Here is a 27,999-nt window from a genome sequence, read left to right on the forward strand (position 1 = left end):
CCTATCAGAGTGCATGGTTCAAGTCCTGGCTTCTTTCCTCCTGATCCAGCTTCCTACTAATGCACTTCATGGGAAGGCAGCAGGTGATTGTTCAAGTAGTTGGGTGCCTGCCACCCATGTGGGAAACCGGAATTGAGTTCCAGGGCCAACTTTGGCCTGGCCCAGCCTCCTTCCTCCCTCCCTCCCCTTGCCAATAAGAAGAAAATAAGTAAAAATAAGAGGAAAATAAGTAAAATAAGGAAAAATTTAAGGAAGAAAAAGATTTTCTTCACTTTTCCTTTTGCCACAACATAGCTTCAAATTTTTGAATAAAAATTGAAATAAAATATCATTTATCTTAGATTCTAATTTTTTTCCTGCTGCTTCCTGTAAAAGAAATACCAGAGGCATATACACATCTTGGTAGTATAGAGCATGCAGGTAGCTATTGCAACTACTCTAAATTGATATCTAGCATTTTCAAGTAGAATTATTAAAATCAAGTTTAACAACCTCACACCCTGCCTCACAAAATAAAATGGTCACACCATGAGTGTAGAATGGCATAGTTACCTGGAGGTGCTGAATTTTGCTGTGGCTAATAAAGAGCCTCTTGGTGCTAGGAGGAATACCTGATGGCACCTCTGTTAGTCTGTAGCACTGCACCAACTGTGCAGAATCACAGCTACATCTTCTAGGACAGTGAAGACTGGAACCATCACTAAGAGAGAACACAACAAGCAAAGCACAGAGCAGGTGCATCTTCCAAAACAGGCACTCGCAAGTAGCAGGCAGGTGTTTAGGTGATGTCTCACTCTTTATACCACCAAATCTGATAATAGAATCTTATGAATGTGTACTCTGTCAATTTAAGAAGACAGGAAAGAAAAATTCTCAGTTTGTCTGGTTAAAATGTTAGCAAGCACTACAAAGAGGAAGGGGCTTAAACATTGATAAGCTGCCTTAATATTTGTGGGTGAGCAAAACCTCATGTTATTTATGGCTTGGAAAGCTAATCTGCAAACACCTCTACTATCTGTAGTTTCCTTGTTTTGTTAAATGTGACACTAGGGAATTAGTAGGAAGAGACAAAGAGCTGATTTACAGTGGGCCATAAAACGTTTGAATTTTCTGTGACCTTATATTAAAACCATTTTTGGAGGACTGAAACTGGCAGGTGTTTTCTTCTCACATTCACAAGGAAGAGAAAATAGGGAGGTTTTCTATTTGTCATTGTTGTTTCAGTAACTTTTTTTTTTCTGATGAGACAATGGGGGTTCACTGATGATACTTACAGCATAAATAATTTGTTCATCTATCACATGATCATCCATTTATCATATTTGGAAAATACCATTGTCGTTAAAAATATTGGTGTCTCAAATGGAAACGAAGCTTTGAAATGGGTCTGCTATTTTCATTTATTTGTAATAATGGTAGAAAGGGCCGCTAGCTGCTTTAGAGGAATTTGTCAGTTGTGAAATCTGACTGACCATGGAGAGGAAAGCTTCACGTATCTAGGACGCTGCTTTGTTGTGGCTTTGTGTCTTGTTCTGTACATCCCTGCTGAGCATTTTAAGCGAAAGCCTATAGAGAAAGCTCCACCAGTGGAAGAACTATATTTCCTCATGCTGGCAGGCCTCAGCAGATTTCTCTAAAGAAACTTTTTTAATATTGAAAAGCTTCCCTGGTCTTTTCTTCATTTTTCCCTTTCTTTGCCACAATTTTTTTTTGAAGACAAAAGTTTCTTTGATCTGATAATCAATTTCTTTTATTTCCAGAGTAAGGATTTTTGTGTGCTTTTCTCCCTTTTCTATTCCTCTGTTCTTGTTGTTTTCCCTCTAGACAAGGAGTGATAGATTGATTTTCAGTCAATATTCTTTCAGCAAACGTTATTACTTCTTTCTTTCTTTTGTTTAGTAATAGAATTATGTGTTGAACTGTTGGATTTTCATATATTAAGGTAATGATCAACAAAAAGAAAATTTGGAAAAAAGGCAACAAGAGGAAAGAATTTTCTTTACTCCTGTCCTAAAGTCAAACATATTTCTAGTTTCTTTTCTATTTCCAGGCTTTGAAAAGACAAAGAGAAATACTTCTTCAACATTTTTTCCTGTGTAGCTAAAAAGGTAAATTCATATTCAGTTACTTGAAATGAATGCCTACAAAAACTTATCCTCTCATCTGCTATCAATGAGAATAAGCTTTTTGTTGTGCACCATGGTAATGAGTTGCATTTTCTATCCTTTGTTGGTGGCCCTAGGAGTCCCTTTTCTTTGATCAAGCCTTAAAAATGTACTGTGTACTCTTTAGAAATATGGTATTTCTATAACTTTACTGCGGTTCTGACATTATTTTTCACTATGAATAGCTTTATTTTCAATTTTGTAGACATATATTTAACTTTATATACTATCCTTTTCACTGTTACATTTTTCCTATATTATATAATAGTGTCCACAAATACAAACTTAATTGTCTAAGTAGTAGTCCATCAAGAGTGTTGTCCTCAATTTAGGTACTTTCTAAGTATTGGATTTTTAGATTGTTTTCAGCTTTACCATTATAAATGTAAATACCTTTGAATATTTAAAAGTTAAAGAATGTTTTAAAGGATAATAGATCTGTTCCCCAGACCACACCTATTTATTTAGGTTAAGCTGAAAGGTCAATTATTTTTCAGGTAGAAGACCAAGTCTTGTTAATACTGTGAACCACAGAGAAGGTGTAACACAAAGGTACAGCCTGGGTACTAGAGGGATATGTGTTTTGTTGTGCCTACTCTGCAGGTGATAGGCTCCTGCACATTTATTGTGCTAGAAAGCAGCCAGAGGAGCTGTCACTATTGCTCTACTTAATGTTGACTTCTGGAGTCCTCACATACTGCCCAGGGGTATAAAGTTCACGTTTTTAGCTCTTGAGCTTGTGGGTCTCTTCAAGCTAAATGTGAGGCATGCAGTTCCTTTTTCCAAAGGATTTAACACCTTATCTGATCATTGTTACTTGGCTTCTTTGGGTAAGGAGAAACTAATCAAAGGAAGACAGTGCCTTTCTCAAGTAGGAAAACTCAATGACTTACACAGAAATTCTGTTGAAAACACAGCCCAGAATATAGGTTTAGTTTTCAACACATTTGTGTTTACCGCAGGGAGTCTAAACAATGGCACTATTGACAGATAGACTGCAGAATTCTTTGTTGTGGGGGCTATCCTGTGCCTCGTAGTGTGCTTACCAGCATTCTTGGCCATTACCCAGTAGAGGACAAAAGCACTGTCCCCTCCCCCACATTTCTACAGCAATCAAAAATGTTTCCAGGAAGAATAAAGAGAAAGAAGAGAAAGAAAGGAAGTCAGGGAGACCCCTGGCTTGAGAATCTGAGCAAAGAATCTAATCCAATCCAAATTCAAACTCGAAGTCTATTCCTTGAGATCATCTCTGTCAATTGGTTATTGGTTTAACTTATTAAAAGCAAAGAGCAAGAAATAATTGGCCTAAACCTTAAACTTACCTATTATCTTGTATATAGTATCTTGGGAACAATTACCACAGAAGGCATATTATCCAAGGATAAATAAGTATGCAGACATTTCTTTCTAATGAGTATTCCTGTTGTGGTTAAAAGGAGGATTTAATTTTGTTTTCAGCAGGGTCATGAATTTTTACTAGCTTCGTAGGATGTCAGCACTGGAAGGGATGGTATAGATAATTTAAACAGCATGCTCTTTCTTAATGTAGATAGGAAAATGAGTTCTAGAAAGGAAACTAACTTACCTAAATTCTCTCTGATCTGGGACTAGAAGCATCAGTTCATGATGCCTATCATTCCACTATAAAATCGATCAATCAAGAGGTAAATCAAGGGGCCAGCATTGTAGCGCACTAGGTTAATCCTCTGCCTGCAGTGCTAGCATCCCACATGGGTGCCGGTTCTAGTCCCGGTTGCTCCTCTTCCAGTCCAGCAGTAAAAGATGGTCCAGGTGCTTGGGCCCCTGCACCTGCATGGGAGACCAAGAAGGGCAACCAGGCTCCTGGCTTCAGATTGGCGCAGCTCCAGCCATTGTGGCTATTTGGGGAGTAAACCAACGGAAGGAAGACCTTTCTCTCTGTCTCTCTCACTGTCTGTAACTCTGTCAAATAAATAAATTAAAAAAAAAAAAGAGGTAAATCAAATACTTTATAAAAATCAAAACCTCTCCCTCAGATAAAAGAAATTTAATGAATAAAAATTTGTGTATACTATTTTTTAAAATTTACTTGCTTCTTCTAGAGCATGTTATATAAAGATAATAAGTTTAAAGTAAATCAGAATATTAATTTTACTTACCTTCTCTAAGCCTCATTTTTTCTACTTTATAGAAATGAATAGGTAAAATAAACTCAGGCTTGTTAAGTCCATGGACAAAAAAGTAGGGTCTCAATAAATGGTGGTTTGTATCGGTTTGGGTTATTAGTTACAAGTATAGAAACAGATTTTGGCTGATTAAGTAGAAAGGAATTACTAAAAGAAAATTGTGGAAAACCTGCAGAACCAGATTTAGAAATGGACAAAGATAAGAGAAAGCTGCATAATTAGAATCACAATGAAATCACACCTCAGTGGAGTGACAGCACACTTGCTATTACCAGAGCAGAGTGTGGGTGCACTGGTATCCACCATGAACCAGACATTGGATACCGTTGCTGTCATGGTTGCTCCTGGAACTGTGTGCTGCTATCTCTATTCCTTACCAAAGAGAATTTTCCCCATATGTGACCAACCATCTCCATGTGAAAAATTTCAAGTGGATGATTCTGAATAGCTAAGCCTAGCTTTTAAATCTATCCTCTGGTTGTCACAGAGCTGGGAAGGTGATTATTTAACAGTCATATAATGCAATTCCCCAGCTATAGTGACAAATTTTCACTACAGAAGCCTTTTTACACACTCCCTCTGCTCATAATGTCCACAAAATGAATGGATGTTGAATGAATTACAGCCAACTGGGGACAAAACAACAACTGTTTAGACATGACTTTTTATGTAATTGTTTCACTATGTTTTTTTGACTTGTTAATTTAAAAGACCATGAAAATTCTAATTAGATAATTTAAAGTACTCTTGTGCTTTTTAATCCAAATGCAAAGGAAAGATAAGTAATGTTAAAGGGTGTTTGGAATGCACCTGTTTGGAGGGCCTTTATGGAACTAATCCAAAAGAAGACTATATGACAGAGCCAGCTAGGGGGAGTCTATGTTTGATCTGTAAAGTCTGACAATCTGAGAAGTAAACAGTGAGTTGACAGCAAATGAAAGAAGAAGAATTAATGATTTAGTGAAGTCTGATACCATTGTTGATAAACGGCAGTTTTAGATAATGTGGAACCAAAGCTGTGGGAAAGGGTAAGTGAAGAATGTAATCAGGTAATAGTGGGTAAAGCAGTGATAGCCTTTGACAGTGTAAAATACCAAAAACAAAGGGGTTTTTTTGCTATGTTTTGTTTTCAGGTTTGGGTATTCCATATAAAATGTAGTTATATGTAAAACTTATAGGCTAAATAACATAATCCTTGAAGCCTATATTATTGTTAAATAAATCTTTCTCTTGAGGCTAGCAAAAATATTCCTTGAATTTTAAAGACTATCATGTATTATACATATAATACATGATATATATAATATATACTATATATATACATATATATATATATATTACCCCTAACAAAAGTCTGCTTAGCTAAGTGACTGTTTCTAGAATTTCCTATGTAGAATGCTGGAATATTTTATTTATTGGAGTTATCCCACAAATAGCTACAGCATTCCTACCATACTCCACGTCTTGTGCTACTACTTGAAATTCTGAGATAAGCAAGACTCAGTTATTGCTGCCAAGAAGATCAATCTAAAGAGCTCCAAAAGAATATTAGCATAAGTATTACAGCACATGTTTGCAAGAAACTAGACAGGGATGGCATCCATGTTTTCACATGAAAAAAAGGAAGGCATTTTGCAGGGGAGACATCTGAGCTAATCCTAAATCACTGCACCAAAATTCTCAAGTTAGAGGAACAAGATTTTTCTGTTTGTTTATACTGAAAGAGAATGAGACTAATAAATCAATTAGGAATGCTTGTTTGTTTAATATGTCTATCTGAAAATTTTAACTTGTTAGTAAGTATGACTTATACATATAAGAAGTATAAATAATACATATGAAATCAATACTCCCAGAGTTTCTTACATTGTACAAGTAAAATAGTGGTGGATTTTCCTTGACTTCATTTGTCATGCAAACAGTTCATAGCTACCAATACCACTTACTTTTCCAGATAGAATTACTGGAAATTAAATGAAACATGTGAAGCTTGGCAGAGGACCTGGAACACAGTACTGTTCAATAATGAATGTCATCCTTTCTAATTCAAAATAGGCCTTATATGTGATTTACAGTGCTTTACAGTTAGTAGTGCTCGATCAATATTTGAACTTTACATTAACCTCACAGCCAATTACCAGTGCCTACCAAAGAAATCTTTAGCAACTTCTCTATTCTCCCCATCTCCTCAATCCCCACCCTATTTATTCTTACCAATACCTTATGGCAAAATTCTGCAGGGCTCAGTTCCTAAAACAGGACTATCCCACTTAAGTTATATGAGATTGCTTTAAATCACATAAACATGATTCATTGAACAGTTATTGGAACTTGATGCTGTCGCTCCCCCTCTTCATGGAGGAACGACACAAGACCCTGCGCTGTTCTTTCGTCTGCTCGGCCCTCCCCGGGTTTGCTGCTGGTTCTTCCCGGGTTGGCTGCCGTCCCTTCCACCTCCGTGGAAGGGCGGTTCCCCCTGCCACATTCCCCACTTCCACAGGGGAGCGGCACACCGCCGGCCGGCTCTCTCGGGGGCTGCACAGGTGTTCCCCTTAGATGTTCCTGGTGCATGCCGTCTCTCTCCTCCTTTATAGTCCTCTTCCACCAATCCCAACTCTGCTACCCACACGCCGAGTACGCTGCTCTCCTCCAATCAGGAGCAGGTCCCACAGTTTATTGGTTGAACTGGAGGCAGCTGTGTAGAAGCTGTTTCCCTTCTCAGCATCATATTGTGGGAAAGCAGATGCATAGAATAAGTCTTAATTCCAGTAACTTAGTCTAGTCCGAGTTGCTCCCCACAGATCCCTCTTTCTTTTTATTTTTTGGCGTTGATACGCGCCTGTCTTCGGTGTCCCGCGGTACACACTCTGCTCTACTTGCTAGAGTTGCCACAGGTTCTTACAAGTCCTATCAATCAGGCAAACCGAATCCGGGTCCTCTCTTCGCCATGTTGTGAGGAGGTTTTTAGGCGCTGATGCGTGCCTGTCTTCGGTGACCTGCGGCTCATACTCTGGTCGAGCCGCCTGCTGGTGCTTATCGCCCTACTAATCAGGCAGACCGAATCTAAGCCTTCTCATTGTGGTATTGTGGGGAGACTATTGATGTTAATAACGTGCCCGTCTTCGGTGACCTGCGGTGCATAAGCTGCTAGCCGCCCGCAGGTGCTCATCGCCTCACTAATCAGGCAGACCGAATCCAAGCCTCTCATTGCCGTGCTGTGGGGAGGCCTTACTTCTCTATTTCTCTATCTCCGGGCATTCCTATCTCTCCTATTTTACTTCTATCTACCAGCATTCCTATTTCTCTCATTTTACTTCTAAAACTTCTGTTTCTCCTATCCCTGTGGCTTCCCGGCGCCCGCCCCGAGGCTGCTTCTCGGCACCCGCCCCGCGGCGGCTTCCCGGCTCTGAGCCGCTTCAGCCTGTGCTTCTCCGATCTGCGTGGCTTCCTGGCTTTGCGCGGCTTGGCTTCGCGCGCACACTCCGCGGTCTCGCACTAGCCCAGCGTTCCCTATCTACTTGTGCCCCGCACGCTCTCTCTGCGTGTGGCAGCTTCCGCGAGTCACACAGCGTAGCTTACGTCTCCGCCACTAGCATTCAATCTAAGTTCCCCGGGCTAACCTGGCGAATTCAACCCAGCTCACGTTTCCGCCCCACGATTTGGCTTCCTGTCCTTTGCTCCCCGGGTTAATCAGACGGATCCCAACCTGGCTTACGTTTCCGCTTCTGGTTTTAACTTTTCGCCCCTTATTCCCGGGCTAACTTGAGAATCCCAAAGTGGCTTTCGTCTCCGCCTCGGCCTGCCCCCCGCGGCTTCAATTTCCCTAACATTTTTCTCTACCCGGTATGTTTCCCCAAGCTTTCTTCCAACAATATTCCTCCCTCATTTCTCCTGGCTACTCCCCACAGTCCGTATCCAAGTCTGTTTGTTCTAGCTTTCACTTTCGCTTTCGACCTTAGAGATTTCTCCCAGCTTCCCCCTGTAGTCCGTATCTGAGTCTATGCCTAGGCTTTCAATAGCTTCTTCCGGCACCTTTTTCGTCCGGCTTTTCCTAGGCTGTTTGCTAGTCTCTCTCTCCGAAATTTTCCCATTTCTTCCCGTTTCTTCCCTCCTAGGTTTCCTATCCGTCCTAAGTTTCCTATCCGAGTCACGGCACCATTATGTCGCTCCCCCTCTTCGTGGAGGAACGACACAGGACCCTGCGCTGTTCTTTCATCTGCTTGGCCCTCCCCGGGTTTGCTGCTGGTTCTTCCCGGGTTGGCTGCCATCCCTTCCACCTCCATGGAAGGGCGGTTCCCCCTGCCACATTCCCCACTTCCGCAGGGGAGCGGCACACCGCCGGCCGGCTCTCTCGGGGGCTGCACAGGTGTTCCCCTTAGATGTTCCTGGTGCATGCCGTCTCTCTCCTCCTTTATAGTCCTCTTCCACCAATCCCAACTCTGCTACCCACACGCCGAGTACGCTGCTCTCCTCCAATCAGGAGCAGGTCCCACAGTTTATTGGTTGAACTGGAGGCAGCTGTGTAGAAGCTGTTTCCCTTCTCAGCGTCATATTGTGGGAAAGCAGATGCATAGAATAAGTCTTAATTCCAGTAACTTAGTCTAGTCCGAGTTGCTCCCCACAGATGCTAATCCAAATGTAAATAAAAGTATCACAATTTTATTATCTGTAAAAAACAAGGGCAACAAGTATTGCGATTACATACATTTCCAAAACTCCAGAGTGGGCAAAGACAACAAATGTAGAGAGAGTACACTGACAACAGATGGCAGCACTTGAACATCAAGTCCTATTCATGTCCACGTTCTGCTGTGATTTGCTGAATTGCACAACTCCAATCAAGGTGCACAAAAGGTTATGTTTATATAGAAGGTACCACATGAGCATGGAAAACAGTCACATAGTACCAGAGAAAAGCACACAGAAATATAGCCGCTGCTACACTGTATGATAATAAAAAGGGGCAAAATAACTTGAAACTATTCTGAGACACAAAGGTTGTGACTGTTAGAGCTGCAAAGGTTCTAACAAAAATGAAGCTGGGCTTTTGCAATTCTGAAAATGGGGTCATTCATCCTCTGTTTCATTACTGGATACTTACACTTAAGGTGCAGCTGAGCTGCTTCCACACAATGTAACAGGAATTGAATGATCTTTTTAAATAAATAGAATTTATAATCAAATATGGTCTACAAGAACTCAAATTATAAGTAATATAAAAGTATTACAATTAGTGGCTGGCGCCGTGGCTCACTAGGCTAATCCTCCGCCTGCAGCGCCAGCACCCTGGGTTCTAGTCCCGGTTGGGGCGCCGGGTAGTAGTCCCAGTTGCGCCTCTTCCAGTCCAGCTCTCTGCTGTGGCCCAGGAGGGCAGCAGAGGATGGCCCAAGTGCTTGGGTCCCTGCACCCACATGGGAGACCGGGAAGAAGCACCCGGCTCCTGGCTTCGGATCGGCGCAGCACCAACAGAAGGAAGACCTTTCTCTCTGTCTCTCTCTCTCTAACTCTGCCTGTAAAAAAAATAAAATAAAAATAAAAAAGTATTATAATTACTTTTTTGTAATGTATGTATTTCTCTTATGTTTACAGATTTGTATATGGTTTATAACTGGGAAGAAATTTTTAAAAATCTTTTGGAACCAACTTGCCAATTTTTTACACTAGTAACTTATATGAGAAGAAATGGATTCCCTCATCCTTCTATATCCTAGGGTTAACGGGAAAGACTTTGGAGATAAAGACATCTAGGCTGAAATGCCTCAATCACTTTCTTTTTTTTTTTTTTTTTTTTTTTTTTTTTTTTTTGACAGGGAGAGTGGACAGTGAGAGAGAGAGACAGAGAGAGAAAGGTCTTCCTTTGCCGTTGGTTCACCCTCCAATGGCCGCCGCTGCAGCCGGCGCACCGCGCTGATCCTGGCAGGAGCCAGGAGCCAGGTGCTTTTCCTGGTCTCCCATGGGGTGCAGGGCCCAAGCACCTGGGCCATCCTCCACTGCACTCCCTGGCCATAGCAGAGAGCTGGCCTGGAAGAGGGGCAACTGGGACAGAATCCAGCGCCCCAACCGGGACTAGAACCCGGTGTGCCGGCGCCGCAAGGTGGAGGATTAGCCTATTGAGCCACGGCGCCGGCTCTCAATCACTTTCTTGCTGTGTGACCTTACCAAGATACTTAAGCTCCCTGTGACTCATGTGTTACAAAGTGATTAAATCTGCCTCACAATATTTTATGAGGATCAAACAAGTAAAGCAAATAGCAATATAGCCAACACATAAGTACCCAATATCTTGAAGCTATTATTCTTGTGATTCCACGTAGTCCTCTCTCATGCATCAGTTTTAAATTCTTTATGTCAAAGTCCTAAAAATGCATTGCTAACTAAATTATATGCAGAAAGGTGCCTTGATGATGATATCTATAGCAATGATGTTCCTGAAAATATTTCAGATGAAAATAAAATTAATTTTGGAAGGAAAAAAGGGAAAGAGGCACATTTTACTTTTATATTCTCATTTATTAAAACCTGTGTGAAGTTCCCAGTTTTAGCTCAAGGCAAGGATTTTATGGTTAGTTTTGCTTAGGTAAGTTTGCTGCTGACTTTATTGCTTGATGATTACCAGTCTTCTCTGCAGTACCCACAGTGCAAATTAAAGCTATGATTTCTTGCTCCTCATTGGTGTTGGGCTGGTGCAGGACACACAGTGCAGACTTTGGGTGTCCATTTATTGGAAGGTTGTGTCCCAAGGTCAGATGACAGGAGACTCCGTACTCACCCAGTAAAATATCCCTCTAGGCAATGAAGGATAACGAGTTTCTACCAGCCTACTTCTAATCCTACTAATTTCTCCTTTCCTTTCCAGAACTGGCAATTCTTGAAGAGGAAGAGGTTTGAGAGTGGGTAGACAGCAGTTGCTCAAAACTCCAAAAAGCACCACAAAATTCATAGCCAAGTTGTATCTGTGAAATTAAGTACCCTCACTAGCCTATGCGGTCAACTGGAATGAGAATCACATTTTTATTTCCCTTTTAAAAAATTAATTTATTTGAAAGGCAGAGTGAGAAAGTTGAAGAGAGACAAAGAGATCTTCCATCCACTGATTCATCCCCAGCCCCCAGAGGCTAAATAACCAGGCTAAAGCCAGGAGCCTTTAACTCCATTCAGGTCTCCCACATGGGCAGCAAGGACCTAAGCATATGGACCATCCTTTGCTGCCTTACCAGGCACATCAGCAGGGAGTGGAATGGAAGTGGAGCATCTGGGACTAGAAATGGTGCTCTGATACAGGATGCCAACATCACAAGTCTTGGCATAAGGCACTATACCACAACACCAGCCTCATAATCATGTCTCTAGTCACTCTGCTACCACACCAAAATTAGGCCTGGGCTGCTGGATGTGGACAGGCAATGCCCCGGAGACAAGAGGTGATGCTGGGAGACAGTGTTTATTACAGTGGCTACCTAGAGGCTCCACCCTCCCAAATGTGCTCTTCCCCACTTTGCAAGCTAGCAGAATGACTTTTAAAGGAGAAAGAGGATTTGGGATAGGGGAGGCAGTAAGGGAAGAAATTGGGTCCTGAAATTCTTGGGCAACTAGTTTAAGTCACAAGACAAGTCACAAGAGAAGTCACGCAAGACAAGTGATAAACATCTGTTAATTAAAATCTGAAAAGAAAGGAAGGGAAGACGCCTTTCTTAAGGTTACACGTTCTCAGTGTCTCAACAGGACTGTGCGTATATTTAGGAATACATGAATCGTAGCAATTTTGTTTTTCTAAAATGTGTGTGGGGACAATGTACCAGTTTCTGAAATAATTACACCTTTCAAAATGTATGATCAGAAGTGTGGTGGAATAGTATGTGGCGAGCACTGCCGCTAAGTCATAAATTATAGAATGAATTCATCTGCTGGGACAATGTACCAGTTTTTAAAATAATTACATCTTTTAAAGCAGCTGCTTTTGATATGTATGACCAGCAGTATACTAAGTTGGATACGTGGCAAGCACTGCCAGTAAGTCAGAAATTTTAACAATTACAGCATGAATTCATATGTGTAGCAAAATAATGACAAAATCAGTGAGTAGAGGTGAAATGCCAATCAAGACGGTAAACAATTGGCTATCCAGGATGGAAACTTAGTTCAACCTTAAATGTATCTAAAGAAATCATATATCAATGTAATTTTAATCTAGAGACAATCAGCTCTTTACATTCAGGAAGCCTTTTCTACAGAGTCAGTTGTTATTAAACTTCCAAAGTTGGCTTAAGAGCAGCTTATTAGTGAGTGAAGTAAATTTTGAAAGTAGGCTTCAAGGTTAAATATTACAATTGGGATGGAACAGCTAGCATGCGACAGGGTGCAAGCTTTGAACCTTGGCCAATCTGCTAATGACAAGACAGAAAACCTTCCATTAATTCAGCAAAACCTGGTTAGCCGTTTCAACCTGCAGCTTTAGGCAGCTCCCACCTGGAATTTAGGGTTGTCCACCCACTTCACCCTAAGCGGGAACTGGAATGGAAAAGGTAAAACGTGGCTACTGCGCATGCTCACACCGCCCTTCTTCACTCCACTACTCCCCCTCCCCGTCCCTGGACGCCACTGCAGCAACTTTCCAGGACGACTTTAGAATGGTCCCCGCCCACCGTGCAGTCAGACTGGCGGAAACCATTCTTTTCTGCGACGTGGACACCCGTCTCCTCATTAGAGCTTTCCAATTTGGAAGCAGTCATCGCGCGCCTCCGCTTCTCAGGGATTCCAGCGGCGCTTGCCAGTTGTCAATATGGCCGCTGACAGGCGGGTCGTAAGCAGAGAGGCCTTTCATAGGCCAAGGTCGCTTCCCGGCCCCGCCCATTTCGTCCCTCCGGGCTGCGTCCGCCCAGCTCCTCGCTACGCATGCGCAGCGGGGGCGGGCCGGGAGGTGGGACTGTCCGAGTCTTCCGTGTGCCACCGCTGCCGCCTCAGCCTCACTGGTGCTGCCACTCTGGGGCTGCAGTGCCGGCGTTATCGGCTCGAGGGGAAGGGAGGGGACCGACGGAGCGTGCGTGCGCGCGCGGGGGTCCCCGCAGTCCCAGCAGTTCCCCTCGAGTGTAGTGGGCGGCCAGGCTAAGCAGCAGTCGAGGGAGGCCCTAGACGGCGCCATGTCGGCGGGCGGCCCGTGCCCGGCAGGAGCCGGAGGGGGCCCCGGGGGCGCCTCCTGCGCCGTGGGGGTCTCCCCTGGCGGGGTGTCCATGTTCCGGTGGTTGGAGGTGCTGGAGAAGGAGTTCGACAAGGCCTTTGTGGATGTGGATCTGCTTCTGGGCGAGATCGATCCGGACCAGGCGGACATCACTTACGAGGGGCGACAGAAGATGACCAGCCTGAGTTCCTGCTTTGCGCAGCTTTGCCACAAAGCTCAGACTGTGTCCCAAATCAACCACAAGCTCGAGGTGAGCCGTGGGCGCTGGCATGGGTGGCAGTCGACCCCAGGTGGGCCAGTGGCGTCAGATCCCATCAACGCACCAGCGAAACGACCCTAGAAAACTGCCCATTGGGGCACCTGGCCTTGGAATGCGATGGGGGGAAGTGTGTGGGCAGGAGCGGAGGAGGGGGAGAACTGAGACCGGAGGAGAGAAAGGGACGTAGACCTACGTGTGGGTCTCCCGGGGTCCTGTCTTTCACCTTCGAGTATCTCACTGAGGAGGGAACAGGAACTAGTGATACTGGTCTCCCTCGTACATGTTACGTTAGACCTCATTGTATCATGAGGATACCTTAGCCCACGTTTTGACATTGGGGTTTTGCAGACTAGGTTAGTATATTTCCAGACAGTCCCGGTCCTGATTATTTTCATTTTAGATGTTACAGACTGGCATGTGTGGTTGCACACGGAGACATGCATGAACTATCTAAAGGGAATCTGATCCAAGGTCTTAGAAAAATTTAGTGGAGTGTACCCGTATACATAGTATCGTTTTGTCTGGGTTCACATTCATAGTTGGTCCTTAAATTACAAGCACATGCCTCCAGAGCTTCCTGCAGTTATTCAGGTGACTTCTAACACTGAGGTTAATGGATTTCTACTTTACTGTGTTTCCCAAAGTCTGGATTTATTTTGAGTGTGTGTAAAGAATGATCATTTGCTTGAGTCTCAAATCCAAACACACAAAATAAGCTACCACAGTGTACAGAAAATTAAATTGGGGTGTTATCACAATATTTAGAAATTATGATAGATTAATGTTGCATAAAGGATTCTAACTCGGCAATTTAAACGAGAGAATGTCTTTAAATTTTAGAGTAGATAAAAATGGGATAATGAATGATATGCAAAGCTCTTTGAACATTAGCTTATCTAGGAAATCATCATTGCTACTAGCTGAAATAAATTTATGAGACCCCATTGTATCCAGATTAACAGGACTGTCACATATGCATCCTCTCCTTGCTCAGTGATCCGTATTGTTTTGCTTTTCTCTTGTTAACTATGAAAAAGGTGGTATAATTAATCTTTCTTGGTGTAGACTTCCATACCCAAGATTTTATAGCTCTTCTGCACTGAGAGGACTGCTGATTTCTCCCATCCTTTGTGAAAAAATTGCAATGAAAATGCTGATATGCAAGCACTCATGTCTTATTGTAGGTAAATTAAAATGTTTCTTGATTTCTTGATTAGTGATACTTTCTAGAAGATAGCTATTTTTTTAAGTAATGAAATTTTATTTGATGGTTTTTAGAAATAGTAACTTTAAGCAGCAAAAATCAAGAGTAGCTTTTGCCAAAGCAAAAAAACAAAAAAACTTTCGTATAATTTGCAACCACAGGCATCTATAGGGGATAAATGGCTTTGTAGAAATGAAACATTATCTAACTTATTTTTTAACTACCTAAGGAAAGTAAAATGTTTGTTAAGACAGATACAAAATCTGATTTTGGAGAAAGGATCATTCTGTGAGTAGGAGGTGGTGGTCAAATTTTTTTTTTCATTTTTAAATACTTTAGATGAATATTCAGGGTTGTAATTATGCTTTTTTTTTTTAGAAATTGTAATTACATATTCTGACTCCATGTCCTGGCCAATTATTTCTCAAAATATAAAGTGCTAGCATATTGCAATGTGAGCATATTTTTTCAGCAGGTTTGAAACTCCTGATTTAAAGATCTTAGAAAATGGAGAAGGAGAGGCTACCTTGATTTTTGTTGTTTTTTTTCAGTTACATTAGATTTTTCTGCCTCTGGTGTTAATTTTTTCACATTTAGCAGCTTCTACAGTTTCCATGGAATCAGTTGGATGTTGCTGAAGAAAGAGGTTCCTTGTCAACAGTGCCTTTCAAAGTAGATCTGCTGGTTGTACCATCTGCAGAATTTTAGGGATTGCTGTAAATTTATGGGCTCCTGAGAACTTGAAATTTGAGAAAAGGTTTCCATACTTTCATGCCTTATCATATTTCTTAGTAGGCCATTAGACATAATATTTGAGTGCACATGTTGTTTGATACAATAAATACACTCCAAGTTCAGTGATTTTAGAGATTAATATTTTAAAATATTTATATATAATAAAGACGCAAATAACTCCAGTGTGGGTGATATATAATGTATCTAAATTAGTCTTAAGTATCCTTCTAGATTGCCATTTCTATCCAGTCCTGTGTCTTTGGGTAGCACTACATTTTTTTTCTTTCTTCCTTTATTTTTATTTATTTGAAAGAGTTACAGAGAGAGGTAAAGACAGAGAGAGAGAGAGATCTCCCATCCACTAGTTCACTCCCCAGTTGGCTACAACAGCCAGAGCTGAGCTGATCTGAAGCCAGGAACCAGGAACTTCTTCCAAGTCTCCCACGTGGGTGCAGGGGCACGAGGACTTGGGCCATCTTCTACTGCTTTCCCAGGCCATAGCAGAGAGCTGGATTGGAAGAGGAGCAGCCAAGACTCAAACTGGTCCCCCCACCCGCCATGGGATGCCAGTGCCTCAGGCCAGGGCTTTAACCTGCTGAGCCACAGCACTGGCCCCTATTTATTCTTTTTAATTGAAACAGGAATTTTTAAAAACTTTTTATTTGAGGGTAGTTTTAAGTTTACAGAACGAAAACTATGAAATAGTAAAAAGAGCTCCCCTATACCCTATACCAGCTTCCCCTATTAGCATGTATTTGTCACAATCAATAAACCATATCTAGTACCATGTTTAAGGAAAACAGTTTTATTGTAAAAAAGAAATAGATGGCATTTTCAAATGAAAAACAATAGGTCCTTTGTATTTGTGGGTTCCACATCAACTGATTCAACCAACTACAGACTGAAAATATTAAAAAAAAAAAAACAAACTTTTTTTATAGAGCATGTACACATTTTGTTCTCGTTATTATTCCCTAAAGAATGCAGCATAACAATACAGCATAACAAATATCTACATAGCATTTACATTATGTTAGCTATTATTAGTAATCTCAAGGTGATTTACAACAAATAGAAGAAAGCATGGAGGATTTTGATATTCACGTGTGAGGGTTCTGGAATCCATTGGCTTCGTGTACTTAGGGACAGGTGTAAAAATGACATCTATGTGTCTGCTTCTTGCCATAAGTTGTATTTGGGAAGAGGTTTAACTACAATGGGAAAGGGATGGCAAAGAGTATTAGAATATTTGAGAATATTTTGAGGGCCATTTCGAGTTCCTCATTTGTGACTCATTCTTCCCACTTACTTGAGAATTCCTGTTGTGATCAACTTGCAGGAGTCATAGGCACTGATTGGGGTAGCTGTAGTGGTAACAGTAGTAGGTGTATTAGAGTAGAGCAAAGGTTGTGAACCAGTACTTTAGAAAAAATTCTCCTCTGCCGTAAAGAACAATTTTCTGCTTGTTCATTCCTTTTACATAGGAACAAAGCAGTACACCTTCTATCAAATTCTGCTTCTCCTCATCAGTTACTGGCTTAGCATCTTTATAAAGGCTTTAACTTTTTACAACTGTCAGTAGGGAAACTTAACTTTGGTCTAGAGCCACATTGATTTGACCCAGTGATAATGTCCTTGTGCTGCTATAAATCGGATACTGTGTTTTAAACAGGCTGTTTTGCAACAATGTTAACATTTAGTATTGATCCAGTATAGACTTAATTGAATACTAGTTATGTGTCAGATGGTATATTGGACACATGGGATACCATGGAAGGCAAAAAGGACATGGTCATTGCTGTAATAGGAGCTTGGATTCTATTCAGCGAATTTGGCAGGGGAACAATTATGTAAATTAGAAATTACAACATCCACTAGTGCTATGAAAGATACATCAGAGTAATGAGAGCCTCCTCTGGTGTGTGAAGGAAGGCTTCCCTAAGAAAGTTACCACTGAGCTAAGATGTAAAGGGTAAGTAGGAATTAGGCTAAGAAAAATAGGAATATCATTCAACCTGACATTCAAGGGACTGGGAAGCAGAGAGCACTTGGGATATGCCAGAGCATGGAGTGTTGGAAGAACTGAAGAACAGTTGATAGGTGTTTTGAGAGCAGAGAGCAAAAGTAGTGAAATTCAAGATAATTTCGAACGAGTCAGCAATGCAACTGTGTGGTTATATAGACCATGCATTAGATTTTAGGCTTTGTACAAACAATGAAAAGTGTTTTAAACCAGATGATAACGTCAAATATGAGGTTTAAATAGTACACTTTGTCTATGATAGGGAGAAAATTTGTCAGAATAACAAAGAATGCACAAGATTCTTTAGGAGGTTATTATGATCCATGTGATACAATAATAGTGTGGAATAAGATAGTGGGATAGAGGAATGTGTTCAGAACAAGAGAGTTGTGAGATGTAAAAAATAGCAAAATCTAGGGATAGGTTGGAATGGAAGGATGAGGAAATTCAGGATAACTGGAAGATAATCAGTCTTGTGCAGATGACTGCCAAACTATGTGATGAATATGAGATGTTATTAGCAGTGATGGTATTGCTAAACTTATTAATTGATTACTGTGGACCACGCTCTGTTTTAAGTCTTTTACATACACAGGGACTTCATAAAATTCGAGGAAATGAAATTAAAAGCTAGGAGTACAAAATAAAAGCTTTATTTAACAACATAAATGCCATCATCTTTAGGATGATACTAGCCATTTAGTCCATCTCCAAAGAACTGAGGATTTGAGAATTTAACCATGTCAATACAGCCTTTTTTTTTTCCTTGTTAACTGAAGAAAATGAATACTCTTTAAAGATTTTGTTTTTAAGATTTTATTTATTTTTCTGAAAAGCAGAGTTACAGATAGAAAGAGGGAGAGACAGAGAGAAAGGTCTTCTATCCTCTGGTTCACTCCCCCAATGCCTGCAACAGCCAGAACTGGGCTAACTGGAAACCAGGAGCCAGGAGCTTTCTTCAAGTCTCCCATGTAGGTGCAGTGGCCCAAGCACTGCTTTCCCAGGACCTGCTTTCCCAGGTCCTTTATTTATTTATTTATTTGACAGTAGAGTTATAGACAGTGAGAAAGAGAGACAGAGAGAAAGGTCTTCCTTCCGTTGGTGCACCCCCCAAATGGCCACTACAGCTGGCGCTGCACTGATCCAAAGCCAGGAGTCAGGTGCTTCCTCCTGATCTCCCATGCGGGTGCAGGGTCCCAAGCACTTGGACCATCCTCCACTGCCCTCCTGGGCCATAGCAGAGAGCAACCAGGACTAGAACCCGGTGCCCATATGGGATGCTGGTGCCTCAGGCAGAGGTTTAACCAAGTGAGCCATGGTGCTGGCCCCCGGTCCTTTAGCAGGGAGCTGGATCAGAAGTGAAGCAGTGGGGACTTGAATCAGCGCCCATGTGGGATGCCCACATGGCAGGCAGTGGCTTTAACTCACTATGCCACAACGCTTGCCTCCCTTTAAAGAATTTTTAAGATTAGGAAGCAAAGAGAAGTCAAACTTAAGACTGAAAAGTGGATGTCTCATGAATTCTCATCAAAACTCACAAAATAGCGATTGTTCTGATAAGAGGAATGAGCAGGAGCACTGTTGGTATTGGAAAAGACTGGTGAAACTTTTTCAGGCATTTTGCTGCTAAAACTTTGGTTAATTTTCCTAATAAGCAGATGTTACTGTTTTTGGCCTTCCAGAAAGCCAACAAACAAAACTGTGAGCATCCCAAAAAGCTATTGCCATGACCTTTGTTCTTGACCAGTCCACTTTTGTTTTGACTAGACCACAGCCACCTCTGTACTTTGATGATGCTTTATCTTCAGGATTGTACTGATTAAGTCATGTTTCATCTTCTATTACAGTTACTTAAAGAAATGCTTCAAGAACTTGATACTGCTTGTTGAATTTCCATTGAAAGCTCTACTCTTTGTGTGCAGCTGTTCTTGATGTGACAGCTTTGCCACCTGCTCCACTTTAATTTTTCAGTCAGAATTGTGTAAGTTGAGCCAGTTGAGATGTCTGTGATGTTAGCTATTATTTCTGCTGTTAATCATCAGCCTTAACTTAGAACTTCAACAAGATTATTTTTTTCCTTACGATTTTCTATGAATGGCCTGTCACAGTGGGCTTCATCTTCAGCTTTGTCCCTTCTTGAAAGTAGTTCTTCATTTGAAGACTGAAGATTTCTTTGAGGTGTTGTTCTCATAAACTTTTCATAAAGTATTGAAGATTCCCAAGCTTCACTACCAGTTTGATGATTGATTGTGCTTCAGTTTTTTTTTTTAAAAGTATTTTTTATTTATTTGAAAGAGTTACAGAGAGAGGTAGAGAGGTAGAGCCATAAAGAGAGAGTTCTTCTATTCCACTGGTTCACTCCCCAAAAGACCACAGTGGCCAGAGCTGAGCTGATCTAAAGCCAGGAGCCAGGAGCTTTTTCCAGGTCTCCCACACTGGTGCAGGGGCCCAAGGAATTGAGTCATCTTCTACTGCTTTCCCAGGCCATAGCAGAGAGCTGGATTGGAAGAGGAACAGCTGGGACTTGAACTGGTGCCTATATGAGATGCTGGCGCTGCAGACTGGGGCTTTAACCCACTGCACCGGCCCCATGTACTTCAGTTTTTTAGCAGAATTTATATTGCTGTAATATGGATTCTTTTCATACTTGTGTCTTTTTTTTTTTTTTTTTTTTTTTTTTTTTTTTTTTACAGGCAGAGTGTACAGTGAGAGAGAGAGACAGAGAGAAAGGTCTTCCTTTGCCGTTGGTTCACCCTCCAATGGCCGCCGCAGCCAGCGTGCTGCGGCCAGTGCACCGCGCTGATCTGAAGGCAGGAGCCAGGTGCTTCTCCTGGTCTCCCATGGGGTGCAGGGCCCAAGGACTTGGACCATCCTCCACTGCACTCCCTGGCCACAGCAGAGAGCTGGCCTGGAAGAGGGGCAACCGGGACAGAATCCGGCGCCCCGACCGGGACTAGAACCCAGTGTGCCGGTGCCGCTAGGCGGAGGATTAGCCTATTGAGCCACGGCACCGGCCATCATACTTGTGTCTTATCCCTTCTTAGTGCCTCAGACTGGATCCTGTTCAAACCTGTTAAAACAGATTAGCACAAGTTGAGTTTTGTGCAAAAAATTTTTGAAATCCAGACAAAGTTGTCTCATAATACACATTTTTCATGAACTTTTTGAAGACTCTTTGTGTAAATTCATCTAATTCTTTCAATAGTCCTGTGAGATAGGCTTATTAGTATGGTTATTTTCATTTTATAGCTATTAAGTAAGGTTCCCAAGGCTACAGAGCTAGAGAAATCAATCTTTGCACAAACATGTATTTACGAGGAACAGATGAGGTGAAGCAAAAAGCAGGCAGAAAGAGTCAATGTGGCTATAAAGTCAGTGAGAAGCATCTTAAGGGATAAGCTATTACAGAAAAAGAGAAGTAATTGACATTAATACGATTCTGAGTAAACGTAGGATCCATAGTACAGGTAGAGAAAATGCCCTTATATTGAAAGAAAGAAAGCTGCTATACTTAGAGACAGGAGAGATGAAGATCAGATGAGGGAGATTGTGGGAGTTTTTTTGTGATGACTTTTCTTTGTTTTCTGTAAAATAGGATCCCTGGCCAACTGCTGAAACTGGGTGAGAGTAAAGACTGGAGGAGACAGGAAAAGATTTGAAGTAGTTAGAAAAGAGTGGGAGAGCCAGTTGACCAGAGAAGTAGGACTGCCATCCAATGTTGCAGACCTACTTGGCATTAAAAATTTATGGCGTAATGAGTTATAAGTTGATGGTGTAACTAGTCTGCCTTGTTGTGTGACTTTCTCCAGAAGTACTTACCATTTAGGTACTGACACAGTAATGACAATAATAATTGGGTTCATCCAGTGCTGTAACAGAAGAATTTGCTATATAGTCAAGCATGTTATAGAAATGAAAATCACAATAGGGATGAAGAAAAGGAGATCAGTTGAACATTAAGGAAATAGTAATTGCAGACTTTGATCATCATGTAGAAGTAGAGGGTAAGGGAGAGAAAAGGTTAAGCACAACACTTTGTTTCTGTATGGAAAATGTGTTGGTTGATACCTGTAATGGGTTAAATAGTGTTCCTCCAAAATTCATGTCTGCCTAGAGCCTCAGACTGTGAACTTATAAAATATAGGGTCTTTGCAGATATAATTAATGACAGTAGATAAGATCATAGTGGGTTAAAGTGAGGCCTAAATCCAGCGAGTGTGCCCTGACAACAGAGAAGGACACACTGAGACAGAGGAGAAGCTCTGTGAAGGTGGAAACAGATTGGAGTGACTTGTCTGAAAGTCAGGGTTGGTGAACAACCACCAAAAGCTAGGAGAGAGGCGTGGGACAGCGTTAGTTAGAAGGAATTAACACTACCAACCACACCTTGATGTCAGACTTATGGCATCTTAAACCCTAAGAGAAAAAACTTGTTTTAATTAACAAATTTGCATTAATTCCTGTTTCTGCACTAGCAAATTAATACAGTGCATTCACTGAAGAAGCCAGGAGTAGGAGCAGGCTGGTGGGAAAGATTATTAATGAGATAAGTTTGAAGTCTTGTACATATTTAAGGCCTTACTCTTCATTGTGTGTGTGTGTATCCCTAATATAGTCTCCTAATTGTTTCTTATGTACTCCAGACCATCCTTTTGTTGCATTTCCATTGAAAATTTTAAATATCTCTTTGTATGCATTTCAAAATTTTTTCACACAAAAATATACTTATCTTTTACTTCATTTTTTCACAGACTTTGAGAAGTACCCCCTTTTTAAAAAAATATTTATTTATTCGAAAGGCGGAATTACAGAGGCAGAGAGAGAAATTCTTCCATCCCTGGTTCACTCCCCAAATGGCTGCAGCAGCCAGAGCTGAGTGAGCTGATCCGAAGCCAGGAGCCAGGAGCTTCTTCCGGGTCTCCGAAGCGGGTGTAGGGGCCCAAGGACTTAGGCCATCTTTTACTGCTTTCCCAGGCCATAACAGAGAGCTGGATTAGAAGTGGAGCAGCCAGGGCTCAAATTGGCACCTATGTGGGATGCTGGCTCTGTAGGTGGCGGCTTTACCTACTACGCCACAACACTGTCCCCTAGAAGTATTCTTATAAATTAGTGGTTGCCACATGTATCTCTAGAATGAAACTTTATATGGGTCAGGACTTAGATAAGTAATCTAAACAACCAAATGCTTTGTGAAACTAATTTAGAGACTAGCATTATCTCTTTGTGATTCCATTTTGGTTTCTAAGGAGTTGTTTTTTCCTCAGTGCTTCCAAACCACATTGAATATTGAGACTCATTCCTTTGACTCTGTACATATCAAGTGGCTAATATATGAATTATAGAATTGGACTCTGGCACCTTTTTAAAATTGGAAATTTGGAACTTACATATTAAATACTAACCCTTCAGCTTCCTCATATCCCTATCTCAACTGCTACAAATTTTCATATCATACCTTTCCCATTACCTGCTTCATTGATTAGCAGATCTCCACTCAACATTCAGAGAACTTCTATCTGATTACCTCTCTTCACCTTGTTTTAAATTGATAAATCACACATCTTTATAACAGTGTTTATCACACTTTGCATCATAATTGGAAATGTATTTTTATCTCTTTCCAGTGAACAGTGAGCTTCTTAAGGGAAGAATCATTGTCTTATTTATCTTTTTTGTTTCCAGATTTTGGTGTGCAGTGTACACTCAATAAATGCTTATTTGAATGGACGAATTATTCTGAACTCCTATAGTATTCTGCCATGAATCTTCACAGATTACCAATAGTTACTCTGTTAGATGAGCTTTATGAGAGCAGGGATGCTGTTTTGTTGATTCTTTATTGATGGGATCTGAAACAATGCCTGCCACATTGAATGACTAAATCTGCAACTTTATTTATTCAGTTGTTACATAATTCATAAACCTTTGATTTGTGAGCTAATATTTCATGATTTTCCATTTTGAGAAAACTAATAAAAACATTGTTATAGACGTGTAGGAATATTGAGTATAGATTTTAATGTACTTGTGACACTTCCAAAATAATGAGTAGGTTGATTCTCTTACTGTCCCACCTAACTTTATCACCTAACTGTGATCACAGAGCGGCTAAGTTCTTTGACATTAAATAGAAACATTTTCTGTTGTTTGGAACTTGATTTTGAGAATTACAGCCAAGTATTTGAACCTTCAAAGCCCCATCTTAGATTTACCTGTTCCTTTGTTTAAAATCCCCCAACCCTAGTTCATTCATGTTGTTTCGTGTATCATACACAACTAACTTTTTTAAAAACATAAATGTAATCATGCCATTCTGCTTAAAATTCCTCAATTGCACTTTGAATAAATTCAAACTCCTTGTTATGCATGACAATCTCCTCATCATCTGACCTCTGGACATCCCAAGAGCTTACCTTACCTCCCTTTCTCTTACCTCCCTTTCTTCATATTCTCTCTATGTTCTGTATGGTTCAGCCTCACAGGCCTCCTTTCAGAAACTTAAGACTCAGCCCTTAAAACTTTTTGCTTCTAGCATGTTTATTCTTTTTTTTTTTTTTTTTTTTTTTTTTTTTTTTTTTGACAGGCAGAGTGGACAGTGAGAGAGAGAGAGACAGAGAGAAAGGTCTTCCTTTACCATTGGTTCACCCTCCAATGGCTGCTGTGGCTGATGCACCACGCTGACCCGAAGCCAGGAGCCAGGTGCTTCTCCTGGTCTCCCATGCGGGTGCAGGGCCCAAGCACTTGGGCCATCCTCCTCTGCACTCCCTGGCCATAGCAGAGAGCTGGCCTGAAAGAAGGGTAACCGGGACAGAATCCGGCACCCCAACTGGGACTAGAATCCGGGGTGCCGGCGCCGCAGGCGGAGGATTAGCATATTGAGCTGTGGCGCTGGCCAGCATGTTTATTCTTTTTTTTTTTTTTTTTTTTTTTTTGACAGGCAGAGTGGACAGTGAGAGAGAGAAAGAGAGAAAGGTCTTCCTTTTGCCATTGGTTCACCCTCCAATGGCCGCCGCGGCCAGCGCGCTGTGGCCGGTGCACCGTGCTGATCCGAAGGCAGGAGCCAGGTACTTATCCTGGTCTCCCACGGGGTGCAGGGCCCAAGTACTTGGACCATCCTCCACTGCACTCCTGGGCCACAGCAGAGAACTGGCCTGGAAGAGGGGCGACCAGGACAGAATCTGGTACCCCGACCGGAACTAGAACCCGGTGTGCCAGCGCTGCAAGGTGGAGGATTAACCTATTGAGCCACGGCGCTGGCCTAGCATGTTTATTCTTACAAACCTTGAGAACTACATAAAACTTTTTTATTGTGGGTTATATTCACTGGCATTTACTGGATTAGACATTAAAACTGAGAAAACTTTATTCATTTATAACTACAAAAAGAAGTCCATTACATGTTAAGCAAAATATTTAATATATTTTCAAAAAATAGCATTGTTTCATATTTAAGTCTTTTTTTTTTTAAAGATTTATTTATTTATTTGAAAGTCAGAGTTACACAGAGAGAGAGAGAAAGAGAGAGAGAGAGGTCTTCCATCTGCTGGTTCACTCCCCAGATGACCTCAACGGCTGGAGCTGTGCCGATCCGAAGCCAGGAGCCTCTTCCAGGTCTCCTACGTGGGTACAGGGGCCCAAGAACTTGGGCCATCTACTGCTTTCTCAGGCCACAGCAGAGAAGTGGATCAGAAGTGGAGCAGCCAGGACTCGAACCAGTGCCCATATGGGATGCCAGCACTGCACGCTGTGGCTTTACCTGCTATGCTACAGCGATGGCCCTGATTTAAGTCTTTTTAATATATGACTTAATGGAATGCTGCTGGGTTCACACATCTGCTTTTGTATTCAGTCTGTTGTGGTATGTTTTATTAGTTAAAATATAGGAAGATGGGGCCGGCGCTGTGGCATAGCAATTAAAGCCGCCGCCTCAGTGCCAGCATCCCACATAGGCGCCAGTTTGAGTCCTGGCTGCTCCACTTCCAATCCAGCTCTGTACTATGACCTGGGAAGTAGTAGAAGATGGCCCAAGTGCTTGGGCCCCTTCACCCACATGGGAGACCCAGAAGAAGCTCCTGGCTTCAGATAGGACCAGGTCCGGCCGTTGCAGCCATCTGGGGAGTGATCTAGTGGATGGAAGACCAAATATTTTAATGCAGATATCCACAGTTTATCCTTCTTTCAAGTAAAAATGGTGTTCTGTTTAAAAAAATAAAGTACAGCTTGCAACTGAAGCAATTACATAAGTGCTTTTTCCTTAACACAACATAAATGCTTTATGCACACTTTCCAGTTCTAACATTGAATATTAAAAAGACATGTATTTCCGGACTGAGATTTTCAAAATAGTATTTATATTTACTACTTTGTGAAGCACATTCTTAAATGATTTTTTTTAATGCAAGTGTGTAGCAATGAAGAGTAGAGTAACTAATGGTGAGTTAGGTGCTGCAGCATTGACTTAAAATAAAACAAAATGCCAGCATTTTATTCATCATTGCTTTTGCATCTTCAGTGCAAGTATCATCACAATGAAAAAAACAAGGAATGATTGATTATTATGAAAATAGTTTTGACCTTGGGGATTTTCTGAGAAGGTCTCACAGACTTCGTGAGCTACTGTTCTGGTAATAACTAGAACTCTCACCCCCAAAGGTAGCCATAGCCTCCCAGCCTAATTCTCTCTTTCTTTTTTTTTTGTTTTTGTTTTTGTTTTTGTTTTGTTTCTTTCATATGGCTTATTACCATTTGTAATTATATATGAAGCTGGCTTTGTAATGACTTTCCAGAAGTTGCCTGACCTGTGCTTCAGTTTCCTTATCTGGACAAAAAGGATGTCTCAGGATTATTATGAAGCTTAAGATAATTCAATTATAACTATGTTTAAAATAATGTCTGGCACAGTATTATGCTGTTGTTATATATGTAATCCATTTTCTTTATGAGCTGCCTTAGGCTGGAATCCATATTTGTTCTCTTTACCTGCATGTGCTATGACCCTGCTCAGTGTTTGTCAGATATTTGGTGTTCAAGAAGTACTTATTGAATAAATGTATGTGTGATGGTATGGAAGACTGAAAATAAGAATGTTTTCTTGTCTAGACTGCAGAACACCTTGGGAAAAATAATGATGTGAAATTAGTCATCACTGTGGTTGGACAAAAATCCATTGAAGTGAATAGGTAGTTATCTCACAGGACTTTTATAAGCCAAACGAGCAGACTTTTAAAAGCACCGACTTGGAATAAGTAGTATTATTTCTTATCTTGAGAAATGGCAGAAGTTTATCACATGTGACCTTTGAATGTATTTTCTGTTTATGTACAGTATTGTATTTAGAATAGGGTCCATTAGCTTCTTATGATTTTGGATAATGGGATTAATGTTAACCACATTAGAGGAAAAAGTGAAAGTAGAGGAAGAGGCTTCATAAAATGAGTAAACTAAATGAAATGATGTCTTGAAGGAGAAGAAAAGGAATGGGTCGAAATATTTTCCTTAGTTATGTTGTCCCTTGACAGCGTCGCAGAAGAAAAGGCCCTGTGAAGAATGATTCTGCTTGTGTAGTCAGGTAGTTTAGGAGAAAAAGAGAATTATATAATCTTTAAAGATTCCCTTATTAATAGGAACATAAGTATTAAATTTAATAAACTGTAATAGTGATATTCTATAATTCTTAGAAGTTTTTCAAAGTTTTACTGATTTTAAAGTCTTTGAAAATAGAGATGGTAAATTTTAGATGTTGATTTAAATGGTATAATTCTTGAGATTTAAATTCTAGTCTGTACCTTTCATTCCAAATTTCATTTTCTTTTCAGCAAAGTGATTACTTTTTGTACACACACTTTTTTTAAAAAAATATTTTTAAGGAATATAAATTTCATAAGTACAACTTTAGGAATATAGTTATTCTTCCTACCATAACTGCCCTCCCACCCATACTCCCATCCCTCCTTCTCCTTCTCCCCTTGCCAGTCCTATTATCCATTAAGATTCATTTTCAATTAACTTTGTACACAGAAGACCAACTCTATGCTATGTAAAGATTTCAACAGTTTACACATACACACACACACACACACACACAGAACTAGTTTTGCAGTTAACTCTTGTAATACAACTCATTGAAAACAGAGGTCCTCCATGGGGAGTTAGTGCACAGTGACTTGTGTTAATTTAATAATTATCACACTTATGTGTGACATCAGTGACCACCCGAGGCTCTTGACTTAAGCTGCCTAGGCTATGGAAGCCTTTTGAGTCCACAAACTCCGTC

The 27,999-nt window shown here is 41.0% G+C and overlaps 2 protein-coding genes across 3 annotated transcripts in view; one reads left to right on the top strand and one right to left on the bottom strand.

Moving 5' to 3' along the window:
* Nucleotides 1-741, bottom strand: part of LOC100349668 (nephrocan-like) — a 29,118-nt gene extending 28,377 nt beyond the window's left edge. Inside the window, exon 1 of the mRNA XM_002714775.5 lies at nt 553-741. Coding sequence (XP_002714821.4) covers nt 553-741 — 189 coding nt within the window. The remainder of the gene's footprint in view (nt 1-552) is intronic.
* A 12,480-nt stretch (nt 742-13,221) lies between these two features.
* Nucleotides 13,222-27,999, top strand: part of GOPC (golgi associated PDZ and coiled-coil motif containing) — a 48,626-nt gene continuing 33,848 nt past the window's right edge. The window contains exon 1 of one of the 2 annotated variants that reach the window (XM_017344849.4): nt 13,222-13,755. In XM_017344849.4, coding sequence (XP_017200338.2) covers nt 13,468-13,755 — 288 coding nt within the window. In that variant the 5' untranslated portion in view covers nt 13,222-13,467. The remainder of the gene's footprint in view (nt 13,756-27,999) is intronic. The other variant, XM_051854385.3, reaches the window with a different exon arrangement.

This window comes from Oryctolagus cuniculus, chromosome 5 (assembly GCF_051225735.1).
Source record: "Oryctolagus cuniculus isolate XC-2025 breed Fujian yellow rabbit chromosome 5, ASM5122573v1, whole genome shotgun sequence".
Classification (NCBI taxonomy): domain Eukaryota; kingdom Metazoa; phylum Chordata; class Mammalia; order Lagomorpha; family Leporidae; genus Oryctolagus; species Oryctolagus cuniculus.